Below are 21,994 nucleotides of genomic sequence, written 5' to 3'. Positions count from 1 at the left end.
AGTAAAATTTGTTTAAAAAAGTTGGGTGTGTTACATGACTGTTTTAAAGCCTTGACAACAAAAAAACGTAAAAAAATAAAAAAACTAAATGAAACGTAACGTCTTTGAAGATCTGTGCCGACCAATCAGAGGATGGCGTTTACAGGAAGTAGGAATGTGCGTTTGAAGCAACAGAAATAGAAACATGGCACTCTTAAATACATGTTTTTTTCTCTGAGATGAGGAAATCTGTAGACTTTGGACTCGTTTCCATGGAGATTTTATTACTTTGCCCAGAATGTTCCACACTAGGTCATTACACTCATCTGTCTTGCATTTGGTCAGTTTTCGCTTTATTTTTCCAATTTCTTTTCGAGGAGATATATTTAAGGGTTTAGTTTTGTGACATTCCAGGCCAAGAAACATCCTCCATGGAGACGAGCGGAAAAGTTACATAGTTAACAAGTCCATTGGGAGAGAGACAGAGGTTATGCTCCCTTCATGCAGTTGTACCTTCTGAGGTGTTTGACCAAAACATGACTTTTCAAATGATTCAAATCTCACAGAATAAACAGGAGCTCACGTCTGTCCTGTCCGAGCGTCATTAAACGTTAAACTGTGACATGAACGAGTCCATTTAAAGTTCTTTGCTCTCTGCGTTTCAGAGACAAAGTGAGCATCAACAGTCAACAGAGTCCGAATATCTATAGAACAATGTGCAGAACCGTGATTTATAAGTTCTGATCAAAATAAAGTCAGCGTGGAGTAATTTACTTTGCAGATACAGATGTTGTTGACCTACTCTTTCCTGTTTGGTGTGTTCTGAGCTGTGGAGGTTCTGGAGTCTGATCTGCTCAGACTCCAGAAGAAAAATGCCTAAAACTGTAAAATGGTCCTAAGCAGTAACTTCAATAAATATTGGCTTTAAAGTTAAGACTACAAGTGGCCATGGTCACATGACGGTGTCCTGGAGGAGGGGCTCGATGTCCTCAGGGTCACTGAGGGGCGGAGTCAGAGTCGAGCCGTTCTGAGCGTGTGCAGTAGCGCCCGGCTTTGGGGCGTCCGACAGTTTGTGGTTTTCAGGAATAAAAAAGGCCACGAAGACGGCGACGAGAACGGCACAAGCTCCGATCAGGAACGGAGGCCCAGGGACAAGCGGGGTCTGAGGAGAGACCAGAGGGTTAGACCTGAATATTGGATCGTCATAGTTAAGACCCTCTGGTCCATGTCTAACCAGAGGGTTAGACATGGACCAGAGGGTTAGACATGGACCAGAGGGTTAGACATGGACCAGAGGGTTAGACCGGGACCAGAGGGTTAGACCGGGACCAGAGGGTTAGACCGGGACCAGAGGGTTAGACCGGGACCAGAGGGTTAGACCAGAACCAGGGGGGTTCTGGTAATTCTTATCGCCATAGCAGTATAAGTAAAAGTATTTGTAAACTGCCTTCAATTCACACATTATCAAATAGTTTGTAAATCAGTTGAAATTCAAAGTGTTTTACTGAAGTGTCTTTCCCTTTCTCTGAAGGTCAAACTGTTCACGGTCCTGAGCTCTGGAATAACCTGCTCTAATAATGAGAAAACTTGTGTCATGACATTCACATGATATTCACTTTTTTCCCCACATTGTCGATTATTTTTATTAAACAGTATTTAATTTGATCGATTGCCCAGCCCTAATTGGAGCAGTCGTGACTAAACATCTACAAACATGTTCTGAAGCTCATGGGAGTGTTAATGGTTTATCACGTGACCTGTGAAGTGCACCCTAAGCTCCTCGTCTGCACGTCTTACCTCTGTAGGCGGGCTCTGGGCTGGTTGTGCCACGTCGCTGAGCTCCACGTTGAACAGGAAGAAGATGAACCCATAGAGAGCGGGGCCCAGTCCGTTACACAGGCCCCGGATCCCTGTGATCATCCCCTGGACCACGCCTGGGACCAGAGAGGATCACATGTCTGCAGTAGTTGCTGTAGCTGTAGCTGTAGCTGTAGCTGTAGCTGTAGCTGTAGCTGTAGCTGTAGCAGTAGCAGTAGCAGTAGCAGTAGCAGTAGCAGTAGCAGTAGCAGTAGCAGTAGCAGTAGCAGTAGCAGTAGCAGTAACAGTAGCAGTAGCTGTAGTAGTAGTGGTAGTAGCAGAGTACCTTGTTGCTCTGGCGAGGCGCAGTGCGAGACCAGAGCAGAAACAGCAGGAAATGTGATGGAGGAGAGCGCCGCAATGGTCCCCGCCGCCCAGATCATCCTGAACACAACACACTTAATCATGCACTACAATGTGTCTAAAGCCATGGGGTTCACAATGACAATATAACAACGTTCCCATAGCAATTAACGTTTTAAAACGAATGTAGAAAAAGATTCAGTTGCATCATCTGGACTCTTTTTTCAGAAAAAATCTAAACGTTTCGACTCACATCCGAGGGTCATTCTGAATCTGCGAATCGAGACCGGGAACTCAGATATTTATCCTATGCCAAGTAGGCCCTGCCCACCGGGCGGGACCTCCAGATACAGGGCATTTTTGGTTTCACCAGAGACTAAACTAGCCTCTTTGTTTACTATCAGCCCGTAACCTGGCTTACTCTCTCTCCTCCTGAGTGCCTGAGTAGCATCCGAATGCCCTGGGCATCTACCTCTCCAGGGATTCAAAACATTATTATAATCTACAGGAAGGTTGAATCTTAAAAGGTGCCATAACATGCTTTTTTTCACGTTTCGTAGTCCATCCTAAGTGTATAATTGATAATAATAAGGGTTGTGCAACACCCTTAACATAATAGTTGCATAAAACTGAGCTCTTCGCTCTAAACAGAGCTCTTCGCTCTCAGAATGCCGGCCTTCTGGTGGTGCCAAGAGTCTCTAAAAGTACTGTAGGAGGTAGAGCGTTTAGCTCCCAAGCTCCTGTGTTATGGAATCAGCTCCCGACCCATGTTAAATATGCTGACACAGTCTCTTCATTTAAGTCCAGGCTTAAAACGTTCCTCTTCGAAATCGCTTATGGTCAGACTAGTTAGGAACAGAAACATAAACCCACAGCTTTAGCAACGCTGCCCTAGGAGTAACTATGCTGGGGGAAGTATGACAGCTTGAGCACTATCCTCTTCTTCTTCTGACTACTTATTCTATCAAACAATATTTATTTTTTGATTCCACTTGCAAACTGTTCACCGCCTTCTCTTCTTTCTCTCACTCCTGAGGACCTGTGGACCCAGATGCCCCTCCCCTGGTGAAGTGGTCCCTGCCCTGTGTGGACGGTCCCTCATCTGCCTGAGGAGTGGGTCCAGCTTGCCCCCGACGGTCCCTCATCTGCCTGAAGAGTGGGTCCAGCTCGCCTCAGACGGTCCCTCTTCTGCCTGAAGAGTGGGTCCAGCTCGCCTCCAACGGTCCCTCATCTGCCTGAAGAGTGGGTCCAGCTCGCCTCAGACGGTCCCTCATCTGCCTGAAGAGTGGGTCCAGCTCGACTCAGACGGTCCCTCATCTGCCTGAAGAGTGGGTCTAGTTCGCCTCAGTCGGTCCCTCATCTGCCTGAAGAGTGGGTCCAGTTCGCCTCAGTCGGTCCCTCATCTGCCTGAAGAGTGGGTCCAGCTCCAGTCTCCTCGTGTCCGTCTGTCCGTCTGCGAGAGTCGGATCTCTCCTTCACTGGAACTCCTCCAGGTTTCTACGCTTTTTTCCCAAAGAGGTTTTTTTTGTAGTTTTTCCTGGCCGAGAAGGAGAGTCTAAGGACAGAGGACCCTGGGACATCGTCCCTCGCCACCACAGACATTGTCTGACTCCCTCGCCACCACAGACATTGTTGATTCATTTCTCCCTGTGGCCCTCAGAGGCAACTGTTGTTGTGATTTTGGGCCTTACAAAAATAAATTGATTTGATTTGAATAGTTAAGAAATATCACCCAGACCTTGGACCCCCTCACCAACCCGGAAATGCAAAGGCTTGGTTTGATATTCGCCCCCACCCTTGCGAAGAGCGATCTGGCTCCCCCGCCCAACCCGTGACGTAGTGTGTCCCCCACAGCTGTGTGCTGTAAGCTCCGCGCCAGTGAGTGAGAAACGATAGAACTTCAGATCAACACTACTTTGAGACTAAATAAATCTGGTGTTTATTCTACAGCGTGCGCAGAACAGATATCTATAGATCTCTATCTATCTATAGGGGGAGGGTGAGGGGGGATGATGACACGTGCTTGCCCTTATGACGCGGTCTTGCCCCACCGCCGGTCAGTTTAGAGATTCGAGGAAAGGAGATAGTCTGTAATATAGCTAAACACTGCGGGAATCAATCAAAAAAACACTCATATATGAAGCACAAATAGCAATGTAAGAAGGTTAAAAGCTCTGAAAAGTCGATTTTGCATGTTATGGGACCTTTAAACATAATTTACATTTAAGGACGTTTTTTCTTTTTTAACAAAGATTGCCTCTTTAACGCCTCTTTCAAACCATCTTTTCTCCCTGCTTAGAATTTTGGAAATGGAACCTGTTGATACACACAAGAAATGTATTTTAACCATTAATGAAAATGCCACAAGGGGGCAGCCAAAGCCAGGACCATCCTGTACAGTGTGGTCAGCTGGAGCAGCATCTCAGAGGGAGAGGAAGAGGCTGGGTCAAGAAGTCCAGCTCTGTCCTGTACGTTCCAGGAGTGTTGCCCCGCTGCGGGACGCTCTGTGTCGCCCGCTGCGGGACGCTCTGTGTCGCCCGCTGCGGGACGCTCTGTGTCGCCCGCTGCGGGACGCTCTGTGTCGCCCGCTGCGGGACGCTCTGTGTCGCCCGCTGCGGGACGCTCTGTGTCGCCCCCTGCGGGACGCTCTGTGTCGCCCCCTGCGGGACGCTCTGTGTCGCCCGCTGCGGGACGCTCTGTGTCGCCCGCTGCGGGACGCTCTGTGTCGCTCGCCGCCCGCTGCAGGACGCTCTGTGTTGCCCGCTGCAGGACGTTCTGTGTCACCCCTGCAGGACGCTCTGTGTCGCCCCCTGCAGGACGCTCTGTGTCGCCCCCTGCAGGACGCTCTGTGTCGCCCCCTGCAGGACGCTCTGTGTCGCCCCCTGCAGGACGCTCTGTGTCGTCCCCTGCAGGACGCTACAGCTTCAGTGACAGACTGAGAAGGCTTCACAGGCTGTGAAGGTTTGGCAGGTCATTCCTTCTGCTGCTCTCAGACTGAACAGTGAACAGTATTACGCCTGAACAGTGAACAGTATTACGCCTGAACACTTGTGAGCCACTATTCATGTGCAATAGTGTAATATAATTATTTCTGGTAAAGAGACTTCAGTGAGGATAGAATAAATATTCTATCTTACTGTATATATTATAATACTCACTTTAACCTGTTACCATCCGCCTATTTCGCCCTGTGCACAATGGTTGGACGTAACCAAATGGCATTGCTTATTAAAAGAGGATATTAAAGCCCACATGTGAGTGTGATGCATCATTAGAAAGCTTAGGCCTTCTAGTTCCTGCAGATGTGCATATGAACACTGTCAGGGTAACTTACACTACAGACGCCCAAACATGCATCCTTTTTTTAGTCTCGCCTGAATATTGTCCGTTTGTAAAGGTCCTAAGCAAGACATACTTCATTGTGTGCTTATGTTTAAGAAACGACTTGTATATTGACTCAATAAAGCTTCTGCAAACATGTATTAACTTGTGAATAATTCATTTGAGTCTCATGTGTACAGTTCTGAGAGATGTTTCCTTGTCCGGCTTGTTTCACACAGAAGATAATATATGCCTTTATTTGTCAACGCAATGGGGAAATTTCGGCGTTGCAACTCTTAATAGAAACTCTTATAAACAAAACTCCTATGGACAGAAGCGCGTCACTGTACATGCTGTTTAACTTGTTGACAACAACTGTATAAAGTTTCAGATCTCTAGGAAGAGGCATTTTGGTGCTGTTGACCTTTTTGTATCAAAAAGTAAATTTGGAACAAGGTATCCAAATATGTGCCAACTGTGCCAAACTGTTTTACTACAAATTAAGCTCCTCTATGATAATAACATACATTTTGATGTTTTGTAGACCACTAATACCTATTAAAACTGCTAAAAACAATGTATGTGAAAATGCGTAAATATGAGTTTACCCATGAATTTCCCATATAGAGGTGAAAAAAAAAGAAAAATAATATTTTTATTGGTATAATAATACATATATCCAACACGTTCAAAAGGCTAAATAAAATCAGAAAACGTGATGCAGCACGCCGAAAAAACTGGCTCTTGGCAGCCTTTGCGCATGTGACCTTTGCGCATGTGAATAGAGAAGATTCTGTGTTAGCTAAAACCCGCCCACCATTCGAAAGCTTGGCTCATTGGCTAGAATAATATGTCAATCAAAATCTTCTAAGTCATCTTAACGGCGTAATGGAAGATTTTTTGGCCCAAATCTCATTTCCTCGTGGCGTGGACTGCCGATTAGTCCTGCCACGTATCAATCATAAAACGCACCTACCGCTCACATGCAGCCTCGTCGGCTCGTCCCCAGGAGAGCAGCACGGTTCCCCGTGGCTAAGCGCATGGATCTATCATAATATAGTTCCCTCAGTGTACGGGACAAAATTAAGACAGAGAAAGACAGTTCGAGCTGGCTCAGAAGAGACGGAAATCTTGTTTACTTGACAATATCTCGAAATCAGATCATTTCGGGAAAAAAGTGGATATTGTTTTCTGTGGATTATTACGGACAGAACGAGTCCACTTACTGAAGGATTGAACGCTGACGAGTCCGTCATAATTTGCAAAACAGGTAAGACATGTTGATGAAAAGTTGAGACTTTATGACAAACTATTAGTAATTGCTTATTGGGGCATATTATTAAATGTAAATCAATGACATATTTGTTTTGTTGAGGAAATAATCTTTAAAATGTATAACTTGCTGGTATTGACAACGAAAATAAAAGTGATGATGTAATAGAACTTCTAAAGTATGGTTTTCGCCCGCTGGTGGGCGTGAACAGGTTAACTGCTATTTATATGGTATTTATTCTGTCCATAAGCTGCGCTGTACTTAAGTACAGCGCAACTGTTAACAGTGGTCATAGCCACTTATTGTACATAAGAGTTTATTTTTGCTCTACCTGCACATTGTGTTAGATTGAAGTCAATTTTAAAAAATGCTAATATTTATTTTGTTTTTAGTTGCATCTTTCTATTCTCCTGCTGTTCTTGAACCGTGAATTGCAACACTGGAATTTCCCTATTGTGGGACAAATAACATCATCCTAAAACAGGTTTACACATCATGTAGTCACTTTAGAGGGCCACAAGAACCTTGAAAACAGCCAGAATAAACACATAAATCCTTTGGTGAGGGGAAAGGAAATGACAGTAGTTGAGCATCACTGACCAGGGCTGAGATCCAACGCCGTACCAGATCAGCTGTATAATCTGGAAGAACAAACCGAGAAGAACAGTCTTTTTGTTCCCAATGGTCCTCATCAGAACACTCAGCAGCACCGTCTGTGGACAGAGAAAGAACTACATGTGAATATGAACACTCAGCAGCACCGTCTGTGGACAGAACTGGATTGCCATTAGAATCCTGGCTCACGGAAGTCAGGATTCCAATATGGCGGCGACCGAAACAGAAGTTAAGCTAAGATAAGATAAGATAATCCTTTATTGTCCCACATGGGGAAATTTCATTGATGCAACGCAGGTAGATACAGAGATAGATACAGAAGAAAAGAACAAATAACTTATAGTTACTGGCCCCAACATGGCGGCAACCAAGACCGGTCCCTCTGATACAGCTCAGGCAATAATTTTCTCTCTTGGGTGTAAATCCGCTCTCTTGTCCCTAACCCAATGTCTGAAGCTTATCGAAGCGTATATAATTATTGTCGAGGACCGCCAGTTTGGAGCCAATTCTGACTTCTGTGACCCCCCCAGCGGGGGTCTGATCTAGTACTGACCGACAGAACTGCATGAGAAGCTGTGTGGTACAGTTTTAAGTCTCAGAACACCACACTTGACACAGCTGAGGTGTCCATGTACACTGGAATGAGTGTGGAAACTGCCCATGTTAACAAAACGGTACATTTTATTGTAGAAAAAGCTTCAGTTGTAGTCATCTGGACTCAGTTTGAAAAAATATATTTATTATTTTTTCAAACTGAGTCCAGATGACTACAACTGAAGCTTTTTCTACTATGGAACACGCCTAGACGAATGAGGGATTACACCGACAGGTACATTTTATTATATATCCGTTTTACCTGAGCAATGATGGAGAGGATGCCCACCATGGCAATGAAGGCAGCAATAGCTGCCGGAGTGAAGTGGATCACCTGAAAACACACAACAGAGGTTATCTACTAGTAGTAGTAGCTCTGGTAGTAGTAGCTCTGGTAGTAGTAGCTCTGGTAGTAGTAGCTCTAGTAGAAGTAGCTCTAGTAGAAGTAGCTCTAGTAGAAGTAGCTCTAGTAGTAGTAGCTCTAGTAGTAGTAGCTCTAGTAGTAGTAGTTCTAGTAGTAGTAGTTCTAGTAGTAGTAGCAGCTCTAGAAGTGGTAGCTCTAGAAGTGGTAGCTCTAGAAGTGGTAGCTCTAGAAGTAGTAAGCTCTAGTAGTAGTAAGCTCTAGTAGTAGTAGTAAGCTCTAGTAGTAGTAGTAAGCTCTAGTAGTAGTAAGCTCTAGTAGTAGTAAGCTCTAGTAGTAGTAAGCTCTAGTAGTAGTAGCTCTAGTAGTAGTAGCTCTAGTAGAAGTAGCTCTAGTAGTCCTGACCTGTTTGAGGTAGAGGAAGAAGCTGGAGTACTGCCCGGCCTCTGGTAGATATGAGAGGAACACAGTGACACAGATGAGCAGGACTGTGGGGTTCTTCCCCACGCTCCGCAGAGACTGAGGACAACACACAACACGATGACAAACGCACATGTTGGATCGGTTAGACTACACAATTCTCTAAAACATACTAACATTTAACTAAACATGTTATAAAAAAAAAAAAAACAGTGTAAATGTCAACTCACGTTAAATGGGTCGGCTTGCTGCCAGGTGAACTTTGAGGAGCGGATTTTGTCAGGCAGAGACTCCGGCACTAGGAAGAAGACAAAAGCAATGTCGAGCACCGCGATCACCGTGGCGACCAGGACCACCACACTGTCGTCAAATCGCTGAGAGAGGAACGCTCCGATGGCCGGAGACGTGACGAGGGAGGCCGCAAAAGTCGCAGAGACCTGAGGGAGACAATATTTCTATCAGACTAAAGAAACAGAAGTATGTGCAACAAAGCCAACACCATTATTGAATAAAATATGTTTCTTGCACTGCTACTTCAAATATAATTTAGTTTCTCATTTTTGTGTCTATGCATTGAAAAGATCTAATTTTTTATTTAATATTTTGTCCTTAAAATTACATTAATTTAAAATTAAGTTAGTTACTTTCACTTAGTAGAAATTTCCCCAAATACATTTTTAGTCTGAAGACAGTAAATTCTTTGACTATTTGAGCAATATGCCAAAAAATGAATACCACACTTTTCTTGGAGCCAGAAGCAGATTTTGATTTCATCCAGATTCATGTTCATGAAGTATCTTTATACTGCCTTTAAAGTAAGAGTAAAGTAAATGCTTCTGAGGTGGACTCAACACATTTCAGTAACATTAGATACAAGATCATCATAAAACAGCAGATAGTCAAAGTGATTAGCTCATGATTCAATGTCTCACCTTGTTGCCCAGGCCTGAGTGGAACCGTACTGTACTATTATTGTTCAGTGTTTTGTGTTGCATCACATCGGTCGAGAAAATCAAGACACAGATGCAGGCCAAACATACAAACTCCACACAAGAACAGGACCATTGACCTTCTCGCTGTGAGGCAGAAGCACTAAACCACTGAGCCACGGGACAACTGTGTTTCCCACAGAGCTGGAGGCAAGTCTGAGTAAAACACATCATCTGACATCACATGATCCAGGAACACACGAGACAGGACCAGGACGGATCAGAGACTAAACCAGGTGTAAAGCAGGGCTAAACCAGAGACTGAACCAGAGACTGAAGCAAGTCTAGACCAAGACTAGACCAGAGACTAAAGCAAGTCTAAAGCAAGTCTAAAGCAAGTCTAAAACAAGTCTAAAGCAAGTCTAGACCAGAGTCTAAACCAAAGACTAAAGCGAGTCTAAAGCAAGTCTAGACCAGAGTCTAAACCAGGTCTAAAGCAGAGACTAAAGCAGATCTAAAGCAGAGACTAAAGCAGGTCTAAACCAGGTCTAAAGCAAGTCTAAAGCAAGACTAGGCCAGAGACTAGACCAGAGAGTAAACCAGAGACCAAACCAGGTCTGAACTAGAGACTAAACCAGCTCTAAACTGGAGACTAAACCAGCTCTAAACTGGAGACTAAACCAGGTCTGAACTAGAGACTAAACCAGAGACTAAACCAGAGACTAATCCAGAGACTAATCCAGAGACTAAACCAGAAACTAAACCAGAGACTAAACCAGGTCTGAACTAGAGACTAGACCAGGTCTGAACTAGAGACTAGACCAGGTCTGAACTAGAGACTAGACCAGCTCTAAACTAGAGACTAGACCAGAGACTAAACCAGGTCTAGTCCGTGTGGTACTGACCAGTCCATATGCGGTGCTCCTCTCGTGTTCCTCTGTGATGTCGGCCACGTAGGCAAAGATCACAGAGAAGGTGACGGAGAAGATCCCGGACACGGAGATCAGGGCAAAGTACCACCTGAACACAAAAACACCAAGGATACAAATGAAACAAAACCAGGATGTGGGTGACAAAAATATCATTATTTTTTGGATCCTTCAGAAATGTTTATGAAAAACATGTCTGTAAATGTCTTTGTTCAAGTATCAAGAAAGTGAAAATTAACAACAAAAAGGTCAGAAACATTACTTTATACCCTTGTATAAAGATTACACTGCAGGTTTCTGTGTTAGTTATTAACTATCGATAGGTCTGCAACTGATAGTTTATGAATAGTGTATTATTAAGGCCCAAAAAAAAAAAGGCGTGTTTCCGGTATTGAAAAAAAAAAAAAAATCCAGGTCGGTAGGTCGGATTTTTTTTATACATTTTAAAATCCTCGCACAGGTTTTGCAGACAATTTTCTTTTCTCAGAAGTGAGCGCTTCGCATTGGTATGCAGATATTGAATAAAACAGTTGTCTACATCTATACCAGTCCAAACACAGGAAAAGAACCATTAGCAGACAACATTTTGTCAACGTGCATATCGCCCATGGATCTATTATATTATCATGGCATGGCTGCACGCTGCCCAAAAAGAGCATCTGCAAACATAGATCAATTTCATATCTTGCAGATAATTTTTTTCCCCTCAGCTTTTGGATTCGCTCTCACAATTTGACATTCTCGATTCCAGCTCGGTCGGGTTAGGGATCATCTCAAAATGGGTTGAAGCTGAAAAGACTTAATATTTTTCGTCTTTTTGTTGCTTTGAAGCTTCAATACATCGCTGTGGCAGTAACCGTTTTGAAATGCTAAAAAACTATCAGCAACGAGCATTAGGCCAACATTGGGCGGCGAGTGCGTGCTGCCGCGTGGCCCGCGCAGGGAGCGGGGCGGGCGTGCAGCGGGCGTCGCGGCTGGTGCAGAAAAGTTGGAAAAGCTTTTCTGCGGCAAGACGTGGGGCAGCAAATGATCAAGAGATTTGGCTCTAGTAACGTGCTACGCACTGATCGGAAGAAGGAAACAAAATAAACCCGCATGAGGTTTCGGCCAATCACAGAAGACGTGAGATTCTCACTGAGACGAAAGCGCGTGTTCTGCTTCTGTCATTCTGACAGCACGTAAGGTGTAAACACAGGCAATTGACAATTACAGGTTTTGACAAGAAACATTAGTTTCTCACTCTTTCATCCTCTTGAGACCATCTCAATGTGGTCATCTCACAGTTTGGGTTGAATGGGATGTGTCGTAGGGCCCCTGGGGCCCGTGACCATGTGGATTGAGTAAACAAACATGTGCGACAGGTGACATTATTTGGAGAGTTCATAACTTCTAAATATAAACTTACCAAAGGATGTTCAGAGATGTTCACTAGAGGTGAGCAGGGTCTATCAAGCTACTATCGTTTTATCAACGCGTAAAATTTTATGTGAAGCCAGACAAAGTCTTTTGGGGGGGAGGTAGGGATGCGTACCGCTACGACGGACCGGATCCGGACTTGTAAAAACGTTTCGGTTCAGGTCCAAAAAAACCGAATCCCCGGTGATTCGGTTCTGGACTCATTAAAAATCTACCACTCACATTCTATATCCTTTACGTTCTAGAATCTAAACCATCCTAAACCTTCCATAGATCGCGAAATTCGCGCTGGAAAAGACGTAATCACTGATATCGCTGTCAATGGCGCGCCCGGAGCATCAGCGACGCAGGCGTCTTCCGCGCGGCAGAAGTTGAAGCCGGCGCAATGAGTTTAAAGACGAGAGAGACCGAACATTCGGGAAGATCGCTGGCTTAATTGAATAGTTTTAAGCCGCCGCGTGCGTCGCCGCTTGTGCCGCTCCGTGAGTTAGTTTAACGCTTGTTAAAGGAGCGGGTGGTGCTTTGGTTTGGGTGTAAATATTGTAACTTCTCGCTCAGGTCAGTAATGCTGGTTTAGTGCTCACAAGTTGTCACTTTATTTCTTGAACAGAGTTGGTTAATGTTGGCCGTAACCATGGTGATGGAACAGGAACATCAGAAAGTACCTCATCTCCTGAGCCGCTCTTAGCTCCGTCCTAGAGACCGCACGCACGCGCACTAGAGACTAGGGTCGCTACAATTTGAATGAGATAACTGTATTATGCTGTGGTGTGATGTAGCATTTATTTAGGTGGGTTAATGTGCCAGATACATATTTATACATCTAAGTAAACACTAAGTCAAAGTAATATTGTTTAATTGCTGGATTCATTAATTAGAGCTTATATTTTGTAATAGTATTTGTATTCTACAGTTGTTAAATATGGGCTGGTGTTTAATGCTGCTAATATGATGTATTGTGTAAAACATTTTCATATTCTATTTTTGATACTGATAAGTTGATTGATTTATAGTGGTTCTAGTTGACTGTTATGCTAGTTTTTGAAGGTTTTTACCTGACTTTGATGCCAATGGATCTGCAAAATTAAAGAGAGGAAATGTATCTAAAGACATTAAACTTCAAGTGTGGGGAACAGCCCAGTCAAACCAGTATTACACGTGACAAACATAGTATCAGCTGAAACAGCCGCCCCAATACCAATACTCAACTTGCTCTTGTTCAGAAGTTGTTCCTCTAGTAAAAGAGTAAAACACATGAATGTGTGTTAGCTACCTCCTAGCTTGTGATTTGTAAGTTGTAACTTCTGTTAAAAACAGTGAATAAACCAGATAAATTGAGTTTATTTCAATCTGCAGTTAAGCCTTGTGTTTGATTGTCGTCTTTGTTCAAGTGTCTTCAACTTAATTTAGCGAAGTAGCTTGTGTTATGCTGTTATAACATTATGCAAAAATGGCATGAGTTCAACCGGACTCATTAGGTCCGGACCTGAACCTAAACCTCTGGATTCGAATCCGGACTTGAACCTGATCGTGGGTTTAGGTATGCATCCCTAGGGGGAGGGGGTCCAGAGAGAGACGAAAAAAATTAAGTCTTTTCAGCTTCAACCCATTTTGAGATGATCCCTTACCAGAAACACACAATTGTTTTCTTCTTGGCCTAATGAAAATCAAATTCTTTTACATTTTGATTTAACAATGCCCCTGTCTTTGCTATAAAATGTATTTTAGTATGTTTTACCGAGGATAACAAATATTTTAAATAACAAATCAGTTTCATATTTTGAGGACAATACAGGGCAAAACAGATTCTGTAAAGTCACCAGCTCTTCACTTTGGCCTTTGGATTCTGAAGGGGTGTGTGTACTGTACTTTTCAGACTTTAAGTTGCTACTTTTCCCCCACGCTTTGAACCCTGAGGCCCATAAAACGGTGCATCTATTTTATAGATTTTTACTGGCTAACGGCACTCTAGCAGGAAGCGCAATCATTTGACACACTGTAGAAGAAGACAACAGTGGAAGACGTCAGTGGACAGTGGACGTCATGTTCTGTATTTTAAGTTTCAAAACGCTGTGTTTTATTACATCCAAATCATATTCACTGAGAAATTAGTCTAATTAGTCCGTTGTGCAGGTGGGGGCGCCGCGAGACCCCCGCTTCAAAAGACAACCAGCGTGCGTATAGTACACTACCGTGATGTTGCATTGCTTTACATACTACAGTGTTATGTTAAAACGTATATGTACAATTCATTTTTTCTTTGTACATTCTTTGCGCAGCTTTTATTCAGGAGCGCTGTGTAGCTTATTGTAATTACAGTTGATCAGAAAGTTGTGGGCAAAGAAAGGGTTAATTTAATACTCTGGCTCAGAATCACATGTGGATCACAAGGCTCACACTCAAATGCACTCTCATACCAGTTAATACCAGGCACTAAGAGGGAACAGGAAATCAAAGGAGCTGCGCAAGGTGTCAAAAAATAAATAAAACCTGATTTTAATACAACTTTCAATTTAATTAAAATGCTATAAACATAAATTAGGAGATTTTCAATTCCACATAAAACACTAAAACTTTGCGCATGTTTTACTAACACATGATTGGCTGTATACAGCATTAAAAATACCAGCAGTGATCATTATAAAATGTGTTATTCAAGTAAAAAGGTAAAAGAGTGCTGCCCGGCTGTTGAGTGGTTAGGGCACAGCACACATATGCCAGGCTCCAGGTGCAGACGGCCGCAGTATCATTCGATTCCTGACTCCGACTATTCACTGCATGTCCTCCCTTCTCTCTCATCCCCCTTTTCACACTACTTTCCTGTCAATAAAGCCAACAGGCACAAAATCTTGAAAAAGGATTTGAAGTATTTGATGGAAGTGCTACTCAGGAAGTAAGTTTGTAAAAAAAAAAAAAAAAAGAATAAGGGCAATCCCTTATTCTAAAAACAAGTTTGGAGCCCTTTGAATCCCCTTGATGAGCGAAAAGTGCAATTTTTATTTCCAAATGAGAGTTGGCAAAGCCTTATGCAAAAGGAACTGTTCCCAAACCTAACAAACTCAAATGTGTCATATTTCATTAAACCTACAGACTGTATAGAGCTGCTGGACACTTTGTTGCCCTCCTGTCCACATCCAGCCAATCAAAGCCAATCAAAGTCTAGCACCTTTGGTCAAAACACACTGCGTCAATAATCTGTGTAACTTTTCTATGATTCATTGCAGGAGTTAGCGCTTCAACTTTGACAGTCCTAATATACAACATTTCCCAGAACAGGGGGAAATCCATGCATTAGCCTGTTAGCTTGGTTTTATTGGTGTTTCAGTGTAGCTTTTACCAGGGGCTGAGTCTCATGAAGGGGATGGGAGCACAGGTAAAGAACACAGTCATCAGGAGAAAGGACTTCCTGCCCCAGATGTCGGAGAGAGCGCCGATCAGAGGCGCAGAGAGGAAGGACAGGAAACCCTGAGGAAACAATTATGTTCAAATTCTAACAATGCTGGAGTGACCACCGTACTTTTCAGGCTATAGAGCGCTCAAGAATAAAAGCCAGGCCAACGAAATTGACAAAGAAAAAATAAATTGTACATATACGGGCCGCACCAATAATTCAATAAGCCGCAGGTGCCCACGTTGTAACATGAGATATTTACACGTATAGTACAGGGTAATGATGCGGCAGTTGTCTAATGAAATGGGGGTCTCTCGACGCACCCACGGTCCGCTACGCCATGAGTCTAATTAGACTAATTTCTCAGTGAATAAGAGTTAGATTGTAAAAAAACACAGCATTTTCAAGCTTAAACAGAAAAAAAACATCACACTGTCCCCACTGTCTGAGCTGTGTCTGTGTCTTCACATCCGGTTCATCGGCTCCTGAGCTCGTACTTATCAAGTGAGTGTTTGTAACATGAGATATTTACACAGAAATATGTCCCAAGGCAGTGATGCAGGGTTGTCTTCTGACTCGTGGGAAGTCTCATTTCACTGCGGCAGGTTCTAAACTGCAGACCCCCGTGTATCGCATGTCCGTGCTCCACATGCGTCTTTGCGTTTTGCTGCATCTAGATTCATTAGACTCATTTCTCCTTGAATAGGAGTCTGATTGTAATAAAACACACAGCGTTTTCAAGCTTAAAATACACACGTCGTGTCCCCACTGTCCACTGACGTCTTCTACGGTGTGTCAAACGTTTGCGCTTTCTGCTAATTTTTTTATTTTTACTAGCCAGTAAAAATCTAAACATTAGAGGCAATGTTGTATGCGCAGCAGGGTTCAAAGCGTGGGGGGGAAAAGTAGCGGCTTAAAATCTGAAAAGTACGGTAGTCATTTTCAAAACCTTAAAATATATTCCGGCACAATATATAGCCATCAAATTGTTGCAAAGTCTGCAATGATTTATGTATGAGAATAACAAAATACCCTGTCATTGAAAGAAAGCTGCTAATGCTGTAGTTTAGACCTCAGGTTTGTTTAATAGTTCAACATTTAAGGTTTTATTCTAATGTAAATTCAGTTTTTAATACTGTAATCTGCGGCTATTTTGAATGTGCTCTATAATGACATTTTGATTGATTTAAATAAACAGAATTCCAATTTTCAGACAAATCTAATTGCAATCCTTGCCTTAAAAATTGCTGCCCCGTTTATATTCAGGCACAATTAAGGCACAAGCTCACACAACGACGATACAAATCACCAGATACACCGGATGCAGTTTGTGTAGGTCCTGACCTTGACTCCTTGGACCAGTCCATTCATGAGAAATGTGTGCTGCAGGAACGTCTCATTGAGAACCTGAAAGAACATCTGACGTGAGTGGACACAGAGGACTTTCACTTCATGTATTAAAAAGGACTCTTTTCTCTCTTTTAACCTTGTTCTAACATTGTTTCCTCATCAAAAACACAGCTGGAGTTTGGCTTCATTCACACGTTTCATGAATCCTGTTTATGAGCTTGTATTCTCTGCTCCTTCACCGAGCCTCACAAACACATTCTGCTTCAAATTTCCCCAAGTCATGATCTAGAGGTGCTGTTTTTAAGGACAGGTGAGTGACGTTTCAGGCGTCAGCCCTTCATCACACCGGAAACGTGACTCACCTGATAATACATTTGGAAGCTTAAGATGTGCAGACTTCATTCTTAGCCTATTGTTACCTTCGTAGTCTACGCTACTTAAGACTTTGGATGTGTGCGTGTCTTCAAAAAAATATATTCAAAAGGCTAACAATACAAATAATGGAGAATATGTCTTTTAAGTCCTTTTACTTTCTTCCAACCACTTCAGGCTGAGAAATAGATTTTCAAAGTTAGGCAGGCTGCGAAATAGACAGGGGCCCGGGGCCCGCAAGCAGTTGAATCTCCGGCGGGCCCGCGGTTTGAAATAGGAGGGGGCCCTTCGTGCCACTCCTCGAAAAAAAATCGAGATTTAACTAGTAATTTGGCCATATTCGGGGCATTTTCATCGCTTAAGTTTCGTTTTGACAGACATGCCCACTTCGCACGTCTTCTCGCTTCTCATTGGCCGAGCAGTGCCGCGCGCTGCGTGCTGCGTTCGTGTTGCGTTCACGTGTCCTCGGAAATGCGCGGTCTAATTTTCGGGGCAATGTATATATGTTAGTAGTTTATTTTGTAGGACGTGATTTCATATATTCCACAAAATCTCCGTGTGTCAAATGCTGTATCTATAATTTTGTATCTATTGAATTAAACAGTTTTAAAGATCATGATCTCTGGTTTATGATTCAGTATTTGTGCTCGTCCTTCATATCAAATAACATATAAAAGTACTTTAAATTGTTTTACATGCTAATAACCAGGTTTAAAACAACACATTTATCTTGTTCTTATGACGCCGCGATGCCGCGCGCGCTTGTGGGCCTCTGAAATTGCTTGGGGGCCCCTAACTTTGAAAATCTATTTCTCAGCCTGTTAGGGGCCCCCAAGCAATTTCAGGGGCCCACAATCGGGCATGGCATCATAAGAACAAGATAAATGTGTTGTTTTAAACCTGGTTATTAGCATGTAAAACAATTTAAAGTACTTTTATCTGTTATTTGATATGAAGAGCACAAATACTGAATCATATAAACCAGAGATCATGATCTTTAAAACTGTTAAATTCAATATAATAATGTTTCTTATATACAAAATAAATACTGTTTACAGCATTTGACACAAGGAGATCTTGTGGAATATATGAAATCACGTCCTACAAAATAAGCCACGAACATAATATGTTAGTGGTTTATTTTGTAGGACGTGATTTCATATATTCATTGATATACATTGCCCCGAAAATTAGACCGGGCATTTCCGAGGACACGTGAACGCAACACGAACGCAGCGGCCAATCAGATTCCCGCTTTCATCGATATTACATCACGGTGTCTCCGTGATGTAAATCTTCTGCTCGGCCAATGAGAAGCGAGAAGACGTGCGAAGTGGGCATGTCTGTCAAAACGAAACTTGAGCGATGAAAATGCCCCGAATATCGCCAAATTACTAGTTAAATCTTGATTTTTTTCGAGGAGGGGCACGGCGGGCCCCCTCCTATTTCAAACCGCGGGCCCGCCGGAGATTCAACTGCTTGCGGGCCCCCGTTTATTTCGCAGCCTGCACTTTGAGACACTGACCGTAAGCATGGGCGTGGTCAGGAGGCCCCAAGCGAAGAACTCCAGGAAGATGATGATGACAGCGTGTGTCACTGTGGCTCGGCTCCGCTGTAAACACAGTTAGTTTTCCAAATGTTTTTTTTTTAAAGACCTATTGTGCTTTTGTCTGCTCTAATAGTTAGTCTACAACACCAGTGGATCATTAAATTATATTTTGGACATTTTAAATGCACTTTACGCAGTAGGTCACCTTTGGAGAACTGCAAGTCACCAGAGTGATCTTTTGTAACCTACATGCGTCACCGTTTGCTAAACTAAGCTTTGTTTCGATGGAGAATCTGTTGGAGCATTGGCGCCATAAAGACTACTCAAATATGCAAACATGTTGATATTAAAATTGACTTATTACTCCATTATGTGGAAAGCCCCTTGTTTTCGAGGAGGTCCAAAACACAAAGACAATATAATACAATACAATACAATAGACAGCATACGGTACACAGACAGGACAAACTTGCTCCCCTTAATCCCTCTCCCTCCCCAGTCTGCTTCAAGTCGTCCATCATTGTCCCTGTCCTCAAGAAGCGCCGGATCACTGGACTTAATGACTACAGACCTGTGGCGCTGACGTCTGTAGTCATGAAGTCGTTTGAATGCGTGGTCTTGCATGACCTCAAATCTTTCACCTCCCCCCTGCTGGAACCCCTGCAGTTCACCTACAGAGCTAACAGGTCCGTGGACGACACCATTAACCTGGCACTCCACTTCATCTTGCAGCACCTGGACTCTGCGGGGAAACTATGCCAGGATCCTGTTTGTGGACATCAGCTCTGCATTCAACACCATCCTCCCTGCTCTGCTCCAGGACAAGCTCTCCCAGCTGATGAAAGCCAAACTGCCAGCGCAAATGATGATGCAGTTTTAAACAGCCATCATTGAGTCCATCCTCACCTCCTCCATCACCGTGTGGTACGCTGGAGCCCCAGCCAGGGACAAACAGAGACTACAGCACATTGTGCGCTTTGCTGAGAAGGTGATCAGCTGCAGACTTCCATCTCTGCAGGACCTGTACGTCTCCAGGGCTCTGGGACGAACAGGTCGGCTCACAGCCGACCCTACTCACCCTGGACAGGGACTATGTGAGCCACTCCCTTCAGGCAGGAGGACACTCCCCTCAGGCAGGAGACTACGTTCCATCCGGAACCAGAACCTCCCACCACAAGAACAGTTTCTTTTCCTCTGCCGTTGGACTCATGAACACTTCTTAAACACTGTCACTGTAACTATAATTTAATCACTCACTGTTCACGTTCTGCACTACATCTGTAAATTCAACGGTAAATTTTGCATACATAGTAAGCCTATTTTTATCCTATAGTAGATTTAAATGTTTTTTCTTGTTTTATCTGCCAGTGTTTTATGTTGCACCGAATCACCAAAACAAGTTCCTAGTTTTGTGATTCAATAAACCTTTCCTGATTCTGAGGTAACAGTTATGGAATTATATCTATCATATTTGCTGTCCATGTCCAACCAGGAAGTAACGTTATTTAAGAAGAATGAAAACTGGGGGAAAATAGTGGTCTAACCTTTTTTTTTAAAGCAGAGGATCAACAGTGTAAAAAGCCTTTGATAAATCAATTAAAAGGGCAACACAATATTTTTTCAGACCTAAAGCTTGCAGGAAATCATTTAGAACCTTAAAAGCAGCTTTCTTAAACCAGACTGAAATTTAGATAAAATATCGTTAGTGTGTAAAATGTGTTTAATCTGATGCTGACAAGCTTTTCAAGAATTCTGGCTGTGACTCAAACTTTAGAAATTCGGTCTGTAATTGTTAACTTCACTTGAATCACCACCTTTTAACAAGAAGATTACAAAAGGCAGATTTTAGGAATTTTACCATTTTAAATATATTGACAATGTCAGTTATAGGATCTGCTGGATGGTTTGTAGCCAGTTTTTAAGAAGGGTTCCAGATTATTTCGTCAAGCAAACAAATGCCATTAAATGTAATTCATTTAATGTTTGTCTCCGGCTTAAATTAGAACGAAATTACGTGATTCAGTATAAACGTCATAATATGGCAATGGTTAAAAACAAGAGAAACCGGTTTAAAATGTTTTTTTAAGTCTTAACACGTACGTAAATAAACGCTGTCTAAATTGTTAGCGTAAATGCTTTGACATGGAAACGAATGAATAATGTTGTCAAATGCATGAGTGGGCGTTAAAGCCGTTTTTCGCGTAAGAAAAACTTCAAAACTTCAAACTGGAGCTAACGCTAACGCATCCTTTAGCCGCTAATGTTTGTAGCATTTAGCTTGTTTAAAAATGAAGATGTGTGATCATGAAGAGAGTTTAAAGACAGAGGAGGAAGTTAAGCCAAGTGCGTAGAGTCTGCCCGGGGATTAAGCCACCACCGGAGCCGACCTAAAGCGGCTGACATACCGGGCGGCGGACCGACATGCTGTGGCCGGCCTCGGACGCTGATTTCCCGCAGAGCATTTCACATGGTTCCGTTGCTTCTGCGGTGCGTGCGGAGGAAGGAGGGCCGTGGGTCGTGGAGCGTGGAACGGGTCAGTCCGTGCTTCTGTGCCTGCTCTCATCCGTGCCACAGCCGCAGGAGCAGAGTCTGAAGCAGCAGCGGGTCGGGGGAGGAGGAGGGACGACGAGCTGTGGAGGGACTCTGATCGAGCAGAACGCACTTCCGCCCGGGTCGTTCCGGAGGAGTGTGCTGGGCGGGCGGAGCTTAATATTAAAGTCTGATAAAGAATAAATAAAAAAAAACCATTAAAAGTGCAAATGCCAGGTCAGGTCATTTCACCAAAATGTAGTCAACATAATCATATTTAAGGTTTAATTAAAAATCGTGCCCTGTTTTTCTTCGTTTGATAATTTTGTTGAAGTTTAGTTGTACTTCCTGGTTGGACATGAAACAGATGAAACTCTGATTTATTCCCCAGTGTCATTCATTTACCGTCGTGGTTCTCAACTGGGGTTTTTGATGGAAACAGCTATATCAATAATACAAGGAAATAGAGGAAATTCGTCCTTCATTCAAATGTGGTAATGAATATAGTTTGAACTTCTGAATTGTATTGTGGAGCACTACACTGCGTCCGGTTTTCATACTATTAAGTTTGAGAACCCCTGTTTACTGAATTTACATCAGTCATGCTAGTCCTTAGTTTGACTATATTTTCATTAATTCATTTTCTACCGCTTATTCCCGTTAGGGGTCACGGGTGACTGGAGCCTATCCCGGTGACTTAGGGCCCTGCCTAAGGCCAACAGACATAGACATAGACACACAGATTCACTCTCACATTAATTCACTAGGGCCAAGAGTTGCCAATTTTGCCAACACATGCTTGTCTT

The 21,994-nt window shown here is 43.1% G+C and overlaps 1 protein-coding gene across 1 annotated transcript; it reads right to left on the bottom strand.

The window, feature by feature from the left end:
• Nucleotides 1-900: 900 nt before the first annotated feature.
• Nucleotides 901-21,310, bottom strand: LOC140346962 (hippocampus abundant transcript-like protein 1). The gene is made up of 12 exons (XM_072433253.1): nucleotides 21,065-21,310; nucleotides 18,636-18,722; nucleotides 16,733-16,795; nucleotides 15,335-15,462; nucleotides 10,558-10,672; nucleotides 8,954-9,160; nucleotides 8,709-8,822; nucleotides 8,205-8,276; nucleotides 7,334-7,446; nucleotides 2,123-2,220; nucleotides 1,777-1,913; nucleotides 901-1,141 (listed from the first exon to the last, which is right to left on the bottom strand). The coding sequence occupies exons 1-12, from the start codon at nucleotides 21,119-21,121 to the stop codon at nucleotides 932-934; spliced, it is 1,401 nt and encodes a 466-aa protein (XP_072289354.1). The 5' UTR covers nucleotides 21,122-21,310; the 3' UTR covers nucleotides 901-931.
• Between the last annotated feature and the right edge of the window lie 684 nt (nucleotides 21,311-21,994).

The sequence above is a fragment of the Eucyclogobius newberryi genome, unplaced genomic scaffold (assembly GCF_026437365.1).
Source record: "Eucyclogobius newberryi isolate DKJ021-1_F unplaced genomic scaffold, fEucNew1.0.hap1 SCAF_6, whole genome shotgun sequence".
NCBI lineage: Eukaryota > Metazoa > Chordata > Actinopteri > Gobiiformes > Gobiidae > Eucyclogobius > Eucyclogobius newberryi.
Note: the sequence above shows the minus strand (reverse complement) of the source record. Positions and strands in the feature narration are given on the sequence as shown.

Bases quoted from the DNA above. Each gene is read 5' to 3' on its own strand.
- LOC140346962 (XM_072433253.1), bottom strand. From the start codon at position 21,121: ATGCTCTGCGGGAAATCAGCGTCCGAGGCCGGCCACAGCATGTCGGTC. The intron at 10,673-15,334 runs GTAAAAGCTACA...TTTTGTGTTCAG, and splicing joins TTCATGAGACTCAGCCCCTG to GTGGTACTTTGCCCTGATCT. The intron at 1,914-2,122 runs GTACTCTGCTAC...CTCTGGTCCCAG, and splicing joins CGCCTCGCCAGAGCAACAAG to GCGTGGTCCAGGGGATGATC.